At 45.4% G+C, this 13940-nt stretch overlaps 1 protein-coding gene across 1 annotated transcript in view; it reads left to right on the top strand.

Moving 5' to 3' along the window:
* LOC141576294 (uncharacterized) overlaps positions 1–12950 on the top strand; it is a 62672-nt gene extending 49722 nt beyond the window's left edge. Inside the window, exon 2 of the mRNA XM_074359127.1 lies at positions 637–12950. Coding sequence (XP_074215228.1) covers positions 9485–10201 — 717 coding nt within the window. The 5' untranslated portion in view covers positions 637–9484 and the 3' untranslated portion in view covers positions 10202–12950. The remainder of the gene's footprint in view (positions 1–636) is intronic.
* Positions 12951–13940: the final 990 nt, after the last annotated feature.

Genomic DNA, 13940 nt, shown 5'->3' with positions numbered 1-13940 from the left:
GATATAAACATGGGAGTGCCAGGTCCATGGGGATATGAAACCAAGCTGTCAGACCAAACCGTCAACCAGTTATTTTACCCTTTATTCCAAAATTGCCTTAGTGGCAATTAGTTATGCGGTGAAGATGTTTGGGGCAAAGAAGTTTATGTTGGAAATACCTGGAACCAGTTAATTTATACGTGTTGAATGAGTGCATACAGTAAGGGGCAGAGCCAAGTCGGTAATTCTAGTGTTCTGACTTCAGGTGACGTCCTGTGTTATTTGCAAATTCTCTCTTTATGTTCATTATTCAAAATAGCCTTCTGTTTCAAAATCATTTCTTAAAGGTTCATGCTCATATAGAAATCTCTTATCAACAGAGTTTGCAGAACATTCTGTAGCAGACTTAGGCTAAGCTAGGTGAATAATGGCGTGGTACTTAGGAAGTGAAAAGTAAATAAGAAATATTGTCATGTGGAAATGGATGTCACCGTGTCCTTAAAAAAAAAAAAAAAAAAGCTAAACCAATAAGATTTGAAGAGAAGCCATTTGGACAATCTTAAGTTCTGGGCAGGACAGTATTTTAAATACTGGAGACATTTTTAAAAAACACCGTAATCATCCTAAATAAAACTGAATCCATTTGTTTCCCATGAGGAACATGGAACCCAGAGGCCTGAAACTCCTGCCCCAGAGGACACAGGGAGAAGGAGAGTTAAACCGAAACCCATCTTCTGCACCCTGGGCAGCAGCTCTGGCGTTGGACTGGACACATGTGACACACGTGTGTGTGTCCATGTAGTTATGTGTTTTGCCTCATGCTCAGCTCCAGAACTCATGCTGAATGACTGAGGAAGGAACTTCAACGACAAAACCAGAGTCATCCTGTCAAAAGAATGCGTAAGTGATATGGCCATCATCTAGTCTTGGCACAGTGAGGTGGCTCACAGCTGCTGCTCTCAACGCACTACCATGAAGCGTCCTCTGCCAGCCCCATCCTTTCCGCCCACTGCTTTCTTTCTTTATTACACGCAGAGCGGTGACCACGGGGGTTGCGTGATCCCAGGCCGTGCAGAAGGGATTCAAACTGTCTCCAGCAGTGGCGGGTAAATGTTGCATGCCCTTACGTTTTCATTTAGAAAGGTCCCTTTCCACCTACTAGAATATTCAACAGCCACCTTGCACCATGACACTGACGGTAGAAAATTGTTTTCAAGATCCTCACGCAATTCATCACTGTGGGTCCTGCTTCTTGAGACAGGAGGGAAGGCTATGGTGGAACCTAGAATCAGACTTTTGAGCAATAGCTGTGAACATCTGGACACAGCCTCCAGTGATTTAATGCAAAGGACCTCTCGATCTTTAATGGGAGACATGAGGATTTCAGGAAGCTGCGCTGCCCTGGGAGGATTATAGACAGTTTAGTCTATGCCCAGCCAGCTATTAACCACTTTTGGAAGGAGCCCTGCATTGCTATTTGTGATCGCTGATTTAAATTATATCTGATGGAATCTTAATTAAAAACCAGGCAGTTCATTCTGCAAAAGGTTTTGCAACGTACACCATCAAGACAAACCGTGCAACGCGGGTAAGCATTCTATATCAGAGGCCGTCGATGGGACTTCCATGGCGCGAGTTTCATATTGCTCATGCTAATGGAAGAGGGGCAGGTTCAGAGAGAAACCTGGTTTGTTCTGTCCTTGGCACAGCCACGGCGCTCTTTTATTTACACTTTAACTGTGCGAAGCAGATGGCACAATCCATCCGAAATGAGAACTGGAAATCACACGTGCTGACGTTGTAGAAGGGTGTGGAGGAGGCTGTGGGTTTTCAGATACCCCCCACAGCAGCTTTAGGTTGGGAATTAACACTCCAAGGCAGTGGCAGCAAGTGCATTTTTTCTTTTTTTTTACCCCAGTCAACTCGACTCCAGTTTCTATCCTAGAGGAAAATTCGAAACTGGAGAGGGCTCTGTTTATTTCCTTGGCATTAACGTTAATTACTCCCCTTCCCACACCCCTCCCCATGATGCTGTCCAGTATCTCCATGGTCGATATGTGGACCACCTTCATCAGCACCACCTGGAAACGGGAGAGGGCCCTAGAGCACCCCCCCAGCCCAGGGTTTTGGGAGGTGGAGTTTGAGAACCCTCATTTTAACAAGTTTCTTTCATCAAGGAGATTCAGACGCGCATTGAAGACGGGGCTGAGTCATGAGTTAACAAGCTCCATCTCCGGTGTCAGCCCCCAGGCAGGGCCTGTTAGGAACCTGTGAGCTCCCCGATCGATGCCTGTGGATTCTGCGTATTGAACTGGCCACGTCGATGGCACTTACAGCTGCCTGCTGAGATCTCACGCCGTTCGCCCTCAAAGCCCACTGCACGGTGCTTGTGGGGAAATCTAATCCTTCATCAGTAAACCGCAGGCAGGCTCTTCACATCCTGGTTCCTCCTCCGCCTCCGTGCTATGTATTTCCCTGCCAAACTGAAGCCCCATAGTCTAAGGAGAGAAGTGGTCCAGGGACCATTTTTGGCACTGTAGCCTTTTCTTTTTAATTTTATTTTTTATTGAAGTATAATTGATTTACAATGTTGTTTTAGTTTCAGGTGTACAGCACAGTAATTCAGTTATATATATATATGTCTGTGTGTATATATATATGTATATATATATATATATATATATATATATATATATCCCTTTTCATATTCTTTTCCATTGTAGGTTATCACAAGCTATTGAATAGGGTTCCCCGTGCTGTGCAGTAGGACCTGTTGTTTATTTATCTTATATATATAGTAGTTTGTATCTGCAAATCCCAAACTCCTAATTTATCCCTCCCCTGCCTGTTCCTCTTTGGTACCCGTAATTTGTTTTCCGTGTCTGTGAGTCTGGTTTTGGTTTGTAAATAGAATTGGTATCATTTTTTGGATTCCACGTATAAGTGATACCGTGTCCTATTTGTCTGCCTCTGTCTGGCTTACTTCCCTTGGTATGATCATATGTGGGTCAATCCCATGTAGGCTTAATTTTTTTTTAATTGCTTTGTACTCTTTCTCCTGTGAGGGTGAATTGTTTAGAGTGCTGTCCTCTGAGAGAGGACCCAAAAGGGGACAGGAGTTCAAATAAACACGCAACTGCATCAGGACTTAACTCCACAGCTCTGCCTGCTTCAGCACAGTGCAAGTTGGAAGGCACACTGACTAAAATTATCCCGCATTCCACAACAAAGGGCTCACTTGGACGCGATTGCTGTTGAGAGGACAACAGACGTTTTTGTGGAGAATAATCCTGCACACGTAGTTACGTGGGGAGCAGAGCTAAGGTTTATGGACGGACTCAGCATGTGTTCCGTACCCAAGTGTGTCGTCCTGTAATGCACAGGCTGGGAGATTACAAGCTACGTTTCCCAGGTTACCTTGCAGCTTGGTTTGGGGGTGTGACGTAGGTTCACCCATCCCAGGCATTCTCTTGAGGTCTGCGTCAGGAATTGAGGCAGGTGGGGGAGAAAAACGGTCATGCCACGGAGGTCCGGCAGGTGAAGTGGGGCTCTGGGTTAAGTTACAGAGGCAGACGCCTGGTCCCCGGCTGCAGCAAAGCCAGCAGTGCCAGGGAGAAGGGCTGTTTTTCTCTTGCCATTTTCGTCTGGGAGGCCTTCGTGAGCTCTAACGAGTGATTTGCAAGCCTGTGTTTTGTATTCATTCCTTTCTACATGAAACAGCTAGGGTGGTGCCTGTTATCCGCAACTGAGCCCAACAGACACAGTCATTCAAAATCAAAATCACAAGGATGTGGGCTCATGGGTACGGGATGGAGGCGGGAGGTACAATGGATAATAATCATTTCTTGCCTCACTCTTGTATTTTTAAACAACTGTTCGAATTTCCAGTGCTCACACACGAGTTAAATGGAGAGTCACTGCCGGGAAGTAGAAGAAAAAACATTTACAGCGAGATCTATTCGTTATCCTCCTCCAAGTCTTTGAGTCGTCGCAGCTATGACAAGAGAGGATGTTCTTTGATTTGGAAATGTGATTTTCAGTATCCAAAGGGGTGTCGTTTCTTAGAGGAAAGGATATCACAGAATCTTCTGCAGAGAAACACGATCATTATTTCAGTCTCCCAGCAGGAAGTTAGCTGCTGATACCAGCATACCAAGCCAGGAGGCACAGTGGGGAACTTCGCTGTGTAAAAGGCGATACACCTGGTGGGAGGAAAGGATGCCTTTCTTTTTCCTTTTAGGATATTCGATTGCCATCCAGGTGGACCACCAGGATGCTCCAACTTCACACTTCATTTGCTCATGTAAACACAGCTTATAGCGTCCAGCTGAGTGCACTTCTGGGCAGCCTGGTGTTACACCGCCAGGAATTTGACTGACATCTGCACTGATAGCACGATTGTCCGCTAGACCACCTCTCATCTTCTCAAAGGATTTACATCCCTTCTGCTGGTCTGTTTCCTTGAGACTTGGTCCGAAACAATTTATGCAGAATTTAACAACCAATAATCAGTGAACCCTATTCATAAAATCAGATAAGATTATTGGTTTCTATTTCAGTGACGTTTGCTGCTGGAGACATGTGAGGTCGTTAACACAGCAGCTTTCACAGAAGTGGACAGGATAGCTTTAAAATCTGTAATAGAGTGGGACCGAAAATAGAATTGGGGAGAAAAAAGGTACGACGCATACTCAGCCTTTGTCATTCAGTAGATGCTCAGTAGGAGAAAAAAAATCCTAGCCATTGCATTTGGTTGAATTCCACCAGAGGTGTTTAAACTTTGATTTTTCTGATTAGTGTTTTGCTTAATGGAAAAACAGCTGTGCATTCTTCGGTTATGTCTGGATATAATGCAATTTGATGTAATGGCAAGGTACAGGAATAAATTGGTTGCTCCATCCATCTGAATGACAGCTGGTTTTTGTAGTGCCAGTTAAAAGTGCGTAATTACCTGTTTCCCAGGGGTGTTGATGGATATCTGATTCAGGGTGAGTGTAACCTATGCTTCAGTTTTCTGCTCCCAGCACACTTGTAACGTACGTGGGGTAAGAATTATGTAATTGCCAATTCATTATTTGATCATAGTACTGATTCATTTAATAGGCTTACTTTGTAAAAAAAAAAAAAATCTATGAGCCATTTGAATGTAGGCTTAATGAAATCCTGTTATGAACTGGGGGTGAATGACTCATTTTTTTGATGATGAATGCATGGTTTTAGGCCATCAGTGTGTGTCAATGTTTATTGAAGCGAATGTTTACTCGGAGGAAATCTATTAAGCTGAAAGGATGAATTTTCCTTAAGAAATGTATTATTGGCGTTTGCCTTTTTTTTTTTTTTTTCATGGAATCCTAGAACGAAACATGAACATGGATTCCTTGCTGTCTATTTTGCAGACGAGGGAAACTCAGACACAAGGAAGATGTTATGATTAAAGCTATTTAATACTCAGGAGTGAATCCAAGGTCTCCTAGATTGTAAGTCAAATCATCTTCGATGCAGAAAGTTTGATAACCATAGCCTTCCACTGTTGGACATCTGTCTGTGATTTCCTTTGCACCTTGGGGTCTCTTGAATTCCTGCCTTTCTAGCAAACGTAGGATGTTTGTTTCCACCACATGCAACTCAGCCTGCTATGGTGGAGATAACTCTGGAAGTAATGCAACTCATTGATTTGGCTGAGTGAATTTTTAATGCAATTTAATGTTAAATTTAATTTTTAATTTTTAATGCATGGGTCCCAGGGTATGAGGAGTTCCAGCAGACACTTGGGGCTCCTAGGGTTTCCTGTGAATTCCTACAACCTGATTTGGCTGATGCATTAAGTGGACTGCCCTTCCCAACGTCCCAAATGGGATTTACCCCCGTCCCCGGTGTACGGGATACAGTGGGACTCACCCTTCATCTTCCTGTTGAGTATGTTTTGTCCCAAAAGGGCTGTTGAGGCTTGTTGTGATTGACACACTTGTGCATCTTGATTCTGTGCCTGTTGGCTCTTGGCTTTGTGCGTTTTTATGGGTTGACCTGTGTCCCCATCCTGGTCCTCCCCGAATTCAAACGTTGAATTTCTAAACACCCACCCCAGTACCTCTGAGTGTGACTTGACTTGGAGGAAGGATGTTTACAGAGGTAATCCAGTTAAAACGAGGTCATTAGGATGGGTTCTAACCCAATAGGACTGGTGTCCTTCTATACAGGGGACATTTGAACACATTCACGGGCATACGTACAGAAGACTACATGGAGACAGAGGGAGAAGACCGCAGAGGGAACTAACCTCGCTGACACCTCGATTTCACACTTCCAGCCTCCAAAACTGAGACAATAAATCTGTGTTGTGTTGAGCCACCCAATTTGTGGGTCTTTGTTATGGTGGCCCTTGGGAATGAATACATGCGTGCAGAGCCATTTCAATGCAAAGGTTACAAAATCTTAGATGCCCATGAGGGCTGAGTGCAAGCTGGCCCTAGGTCAGTTATCACATCCCACGTTGTGTGGAAATTTCCGGGGGTTGCAGTGCAAGTCCCGCATCCAGGGACACTGGTTAGTCCGGAACAAACGAGGACGCCTGGTCACTCTCAGTGGGCACCTGAACATCCAGAGGGCTTCCCTCTGGTGTTCGCTCGACTGTCTCCCTGGGTTGGTTCCCAAGTCCTTGAGAGTAGCCTGTCAAAATGACGTGTGGCGGATGCGGCCTTGGGAGGAATATGGCTTAGTGACAAGGACAGGTCTTGGGAGTACCTGGCATCCTTTGGGGGTGACTCAAAAGAGGTGACGGGAAGACGTTCTGTTTCAAAATACATTCCCCATGGCCCTGCCAAAATCCAAAGTGCCTCTGCGCTTTTGATTTTTAATGGATTTTCCGTCTCACAGTCTGTTTTAGCTCGGATTCCCTAGAAGCAAAGCCTGACGTAAGGGGTCACGGGTGAGTGATTTATTGATGGCGTGCTGTGGGGGAAGCTTCCCAGGAAACGAAGGGAGCTGCAGGAGCAGGGAGAGAAGGTGGACAGGGCTCCGAGGGCCGCTGAAGTCACCTCAGCAGGACCCCACGGGGAGCTGTGCGGTGGCCACACCTATGGCGGATGGCCCCACCTCGTCCCATGGGGCTGGCCCCTTGGACGCCACGGTGGTTTTGAAACACAGCACTGACACTCTGAATCCCTTCCCATCCAGGAGTGGACCTGCACCCTCCCCACCCATATCGGCAGAACGTGACTGCTTCAACCAGTGGAATGTGGTGGAGGTGACAGTATATGACTTTAAAAAACGTGATACTTGTAGGCGGATACACACAACATAAAATTTGCCATCTGAACAGTCTTTCAGTGTACGGTTCGGTGGCGTTAAGTACGTTCGTATTGTTGTACAGCCGTCACCGCCGTACGTCTACCGACCTCTTTTCCTCTTGCAAACCTGGAACTCCATATCCATTTCAGCAACAGCTCCGCATTCCCCCATCCCCAAGTCCCTGTCACCCACCATTCTCCTTTCTGACTCTATGCATCTGACTGCTCTCAGTGCCTCAGACAAGTGGAATCGTAACAGTGTTCTTTATTTTTGTGGCTGGCTTATTTCACTTAGCACAGTGTCCCCAAGGTTCATCATATTGTCGCCTGCTTCAGATTTTTCTTTTTACGGCTGAGTAATACTCTATTGCATGGATAGCCCACATTTTGCTCATCCATCAGTGCAGCCTTGGATTGCTTCCAACTTTGGGCAGGTATGAACACAGATATGCAAATATCTCTTCACAGCCGTGCTTTCATTTCCTTTGGGTTTATACCCAGCAGTGGGATTGCTGAATCATACAGTGGTTCTAGTCTTAAGTTTTTTGAGGAACCAGCCTACCGTTTTCCTTAGCAGGTGCACCATTTTACATTCCCACTAGTAAAGCACTTACTTTCCAATCATTCTGTGCCCTCGCCAACGCTTGTTATTTTCTGTTTTGTTTGTTTTCTTTCTTTTTAATAGTAGCTATCCTAAATGGCTGTGAAGTATTGTCTCACTGTGGTTTTGATTTGCGTTTCCCCAGTGATCTGTGATGTTGACTATCATTTTATGTGCTTGTTGGATACTGTGTGACCTTTGAGGCTACATCATAAAAGGCCATAGAGCCCCTCCCTGCTGTGCCAGCACACTCAGTCCTGGAGCCTTGATTCACTGTGTGAGACGCCCAGCTGCCCCGAGGCAGCGACGCTGTCAGCAAGCCCGCCGTCACGAAGGGGCCACGTACAGGTGCTCCCATCAGCAGTTCCATCTGAGCCCCACCTTGGACTCTTCTCAGCCCAGGCACCAGCACTGGGGGCGGAGAATGCTCTAGGAATTCCCGTCCCCAGTTCTTCTGGTCACTGTCAGGTACGTGAGTGTTCCAGCTGAGACCTCAGACATCGTGAAACAGGACAGCGCTCTGCTCATTGTGCCAAGTCCAAATTCCCAACCCACACAGTGCATGAGCCTAATAAAGTGCTTTTTGTTTTGTGTCCCCAACTCTGGGGTGGTTTGCTCTGCAGGAGCAGATAACTGGAACTCACTCACATCACTCGTTGCTTCGAGCCACCCTGGGGAGGACTGTAACCCCCCAGGTAGTTCCCGTTTGGCTGAGAGCAGTTGGTGTAGCTTCGAGTTGCTAGCAGCCAGTCTGCATAAGTGGGGAGTGGGTACCCCAAAGGGTAACGTGGCAAAGAGCGCCCCTGGATGGGCCACCAACGGTGTCCACTGTGGAGCACCTTACAGTTCATCTTCCCAGGGTTAGCAATGAGCGTTTTGCCGGGCACCTAGTAGTGTCAAGTTGAAAACAGATATAGGAAAAATGAGCGAGGATTAAGACAAAGGGGGGAAAGGAAGCGTGAGTGAGAGGCTAAGTCCATAATTGTTCCATTTCTCAGTTTCCCCCAGAACTAGCCTGCTGGCTCCTCATTTAAAGGCATACGAGGAGAGCTAAATCAGTAGTTAGAGAATTGCTAGAAAAAGACTATTTTTGCAGATGGCACAGACGTTCGCAGAGGTATTCTTAAGCATAGAAAGATGCCAGAAGAAATGAAGTAGGCTTCCTATTTAGAGCAAGTTAATAGGAACAGAAGCACTTTCTAGAGGCCTAAGAAAAGACTTTTGAGTAGAGAGCCACAAAGCGAACTTTAAAACAAATCCAAACGCTAATCGGAATCTCTTCTGGATTATGGGAGAGACAGCCATTCATATTCCGACCATAAACGTTCTCTCTAAAAGCCTGTGGTCTACTGTTAATATATTTGGGCCTTTAGACCTGTTCAGTAAGGTCTAACTCTGAATGTGGAGCACAGGGTGCCCTTTTTCAGGCCCCTTAACTTGGAGATCTTGAAAAATGTCACCACTTCTAAGAGGGCCTTCCTGACCGTGTATCCTACCCAGAATAGCTCCCCAGGTTCCCTGCATCAAGTTGTGTACAGTCCACTTGTCTCTTACTTCTCTTGGACATTAAGTTATTTATGTGTTGCCCACCTCCATCTCCATCACCAATACGACCGCAATGACTTTCACCACCACCTCCACCTCCACCGCCAAAACCATCACAGTGACCGTCACCACCACCTCCCCCTCCACCTCCAAAACCATCACAGTGACCGTCACCACCACCTCCCCCTCCACCACCAACACCATCACAGTGACCGTCACCACCACCTCCCCCTCCACCTCCAAAACCATCACAGTGACCGTCACCACCACCTCCCCCTCCACCGCCAAAACCTTCACAGTGACCGTCACCACCACCTCCCCCTCCACCACCAAAACCATCACAGTGACCGTCACCATCACCTCCCCCTCCACCACCAAAACCATCACAGTGACCGTCACCACCACCTCCCCCTCCACCTCCAACACCATCACAGTGACCGTCACCACCACCTCCCCCTCCACCACCAAAACCTTCACAGTGACCGTCACCACCACCTCCCCCTCCACCACCTCCACCTCTGTAAACAACATGTCCACCTTTACCTTCATCTCCATTCCCTCCAGCACCACCGCCATGTGGCACAGTGACCCAGATCTCATCCTCAGAGGACTTCTTAGAGCTCTAGCAGTCAGAACAAGTAAAACCTGGTGGGGCTATTCAGGACAGGAAAGAATCTTGCAACATTACCACTGCCCTCCTGAGAGTAATGAAAAGAATCTGGAAACACACAGACTGTGGGTACCCACCCACCTTCCTCTGGCTGAAATCCTTGTCCATCCTCTAACATGACCCCAGACCCACCCACTGGGGCCCAAAGGACTTCTGTTCACCATCCAGCTCAAAATTTCATTTACAGAGAACATTTGGTGTTCTCTCTCTCTCTCTCTCTCCTCCACCGTCCACCCCTTCTCATTCTGTGGCACTTAATTCCTCTTTACCGTGGTGTGAGTTCCATGTAGCTGAAGCTCTCACTCACCTTATTAACTGCTATGTCCCCCCCCCGTTCCAAGAATGGTGCCCACCCAGAGAAGGCTCTCACACATTCCTGTCAAAAGAATTGAATGACTCAGTGACATACTCTTCTCCTTGGCCCTGGACTGGAACCTCCCTGGTCCTCATTGTCTCTGTTGCAGTCTGTCTACTCATTCTGCAAATGGAGGCACAGCTTGCACATGCACTCCTTGGTGAGAGTTACAAGGAGACTCCATCTTCCAAAGACAAATCACAGAACGGCCCCTTCCTTGGGACGCGGCAGGTCAACATGGGCTCTGTTCATCCTGCCCTCCCCACCTTGTCGATCCACACTTTTGAGCCCTTTCACAGAAAATAGCGTACCCAACTCTGTCAGCATCTCTGGAGCTAAGTAAGTATGTGTGGAGTGAATGAATTTTCCTTCTTTGATATTTAAAATACACTTTTGCAAGGGTGCTACCCTTAGAGCACACTAAATTTAGGAAAAAACAACTTTTAGGAATATTTGAATTTAATGTTTAAAACTTATTAATCATGTACTGTTTCACATCCCGTGGTGCAGTGTCACTAGCATGAAAAAGCAAAAATGAAAATGTTAACTAAGAAAAATGAACTTTCTTTCCCATCACCGTGGGTACTGGTTTTGAAAGCACATTTCATTTTCCCTTTGACTTCTAGTTACTAATTTACCTCTACCTCACCAAAGGGAAAAAAAATGGTAGGTTTTTTTGAGCTAAATCAACTTAATTGCTTAGATGTGTATCTATTTTTACTTGTGAGGTATGTGTAAATTTGTTCCATTCTTTGCATATCTGCCATGATAGAAGTATCTGAAGGAATTCCCAATTGAATAGCAATTAATCCTTTTGCCTAGAAGAAAAGTTACACTCTTAGTTAAAATTCAATGACCCGCTCACATAATTTTAAAACGGAATGAGCTTTTCTGATAGTGGAAGCTGTGGCGAAGAGATTGCTAATGGTAAGAACATTTAGCGTTGAGTATGTCATTCTGTTCCCCCCCAAACAACACATTTACCAAGTGAATGAAACTGTTATAATGCTTCTTGGCATCTCTTCTTCCATATGTCTTATGGGAAGAATCATCCTGTCCTCTGACACATTGGCTGGTCTCTGAATGAGAATGTATACAGAGATGGTGGGGAGTATTTTAACGGGAAGGTTGAAAATAGTAGTATACGTTTGGTTGTCTTCAACAGAAAGTCAGCTACTTATTTTTAAACTAAAAGTTTTTAGACTTGTAAGAAATCATGTTCGTTGACGACAGCAGCTGTAGAACGATGATGAGAATGAAAAATGAATAGTAAGTGATAGTTCCCTGTTGATTAAAAGCATTCCTATGCTCTGGAAGAAAACATTTCCTGCTTTAGATGGACATTTTGCTTCAGAACTTACGGTCTCCAAACACACTAACAGTAGCAATAAAAGAGAATTACAATGCAAAGAGGCTGAGGTAGTGAACATAATGTCCCCTTCACAAACATCTATGGCTGCCTCCCCAGGACTTGTGAGCATCTTACCTCATACAGCAAAGAGGGAGTTAAGGTTTCAGGTAGCATTGAGGTTCCTCGTCAGCTAACCTGAAGATGGGGGAGTGTCTTGGATTATCCATGTGGGCCCAATGGAATCGAGGAAGTCCTTATAAAGTGAAGAAAAGGAGGGCAGAAACATCCAAGTGAGGTGATCTGAGAATAGCTCCACCAGCATTGCTGTCTTTGACGATGGAAGGGGGCTGGGAGCCAACAATGGCAGGCAGACTCTAGGAGCTGGAAAAAGACAGGAAGTAGATTCGCCCCTCCTCCGGCCAGAGCCCCCAGAATTCAGGAGTCCTTGCTGACGCTTGGATTTTGGCCCATTTCGAACTTCTCTCCTGCAGACCTGCAATACAGTAAATTTATGTTGTTTTTCAGCTACTAAATGTGTGCTAATTTGTTAGAGCAGGCCTAGGAAGCCAGGGCAGGCTCCTACTTCCATGAGGGGAACAGAGGACAAATGTCTCATGAGTGGGAGATAGGACCATTTCTTGGCAAGGGTTATATTGTGTTGGGAATGGGTGGTTCCACAAAGGCGGGGCAGGACACAGACCGACTTGTCCTTCTCCCAGGGATTAAAGTATCTTCTTGCTCCTAAGCGTCCTCCCTCAGCCTTTTCACTTCATTTAAGCTCAGGTGTCCAGAATGTCCCAAACCTCAGTTCCTTCACCACAATACGGTGAGTCACAAATATGAATGCCACTGGAGAACACCTGCCTTATTGCACTGGGGGTAGGTGAGGTGTGTGGCACATAAAAAAAAAAAAAAAAAAAAAAAGAGTTTACAGCCTGAGACCCATCTATGGAAGATATTCCCTTCTCTATCCTGAACCCCATCAACCACTGTCAACTCCACCATTCACCATGATCCCCCACAAGGTGAGCTACCTTTGCGCTATAATCCAGTATGACAGCCACTCTCACCACACGGCTGTTGGCACTTAAAATGTGTCGAGTCCCAAAGGCTTAATTTCTAAAATACACAAACAGCTCATTCAGCTCAATAAAAAAAAGAAAGAAAGAAAACCAAACAAACAACCCAGTCAAGAAATGGGCAGAAGACCAAAATAGCATTTCTCCAAAGAAGGCATACAGATGGCCAACAGGCACATGAGAAGATGCTCAACATCACTAATTATCAGAGAGATGCAAATCAAAACTACAATGAGGTATCACCTCACACCAGTCAGAATGGCCATCATTCAAAAGTCCACAAATGACAAGTGCTGGAGAGGCTGTGGAGAAAAGGGAACCCTCCTACACTGCAGGTGGGAATGCAGTTTGGTGCAGCCACTGTGGAAAACAGTATGGAGATTCCTCTATGGAGAAGACTAGGAATAGACTTACCATATGACCCAGGAATCCCACACCTGGGCATATATCCAGAAGGAACCCTACTGCAAAAAGACACCTGCACCCCAGTGTTCATAGCAGCACTATTTACAATAGCCAAGACATGGAAACAGCCTAAATATCCATCAACAGGTGACTGGATAAAGAAGAGGTGGTATATTTATACAGTGGAATACTATTCAGCCATAAAAAAGAATGAAGTAATGTCATTTGCAGCAACATGGATGGACCTAGAGATGATCATACTAAGTGAAGTCAGTCAGACAGAGAAAAAAATACCATATGATGTCACTTATATGAGTAATCTAAAAAATGACACAAGTGAACTTATTTACAAAACAGAAACAGACTCACAGACAGAAAACAAACTTATGGCTACCAAAGGGGAAAGGCAGAGGAGGGATAAATTAGAAGTTTGAGATTTACACATACACACTACTATATATAAAACATAAACAGCAAGGTCCTACTGTACAGCACAGGGAACTCTATTCAGTATCCTGTAATAACCTGTAATGGAAAAGAATCTGGAAAAAGACTATATGTGTGTGTGTGTGTGTGTGTGTGTGTATAAAACTGAATCACTATGCTGTACACCTGAAACTAACACAACATTGTAAATCAACTATATTTCAATTTAAAAAAATAGAGATA

The sequence above is a fragment of the Camelus bactrianus genome, chromosome X (assembly GCF_048773025.1).
Source record: "Camelus bactrianus isolate YW-2024 breed Bactrian camel chromosome X, ASM4877302v1, whole genome shotgun sequence".
NCBI classification, from domain to species: Eukaryota; Metazoa; Chordata; class Mammalia; order Artiodactyla; family Camelidae; genus Camelus; species Camelus bactrianus.
This window is presented reverse-complemented; position numbering and strand designations above follow the sequence as displayed.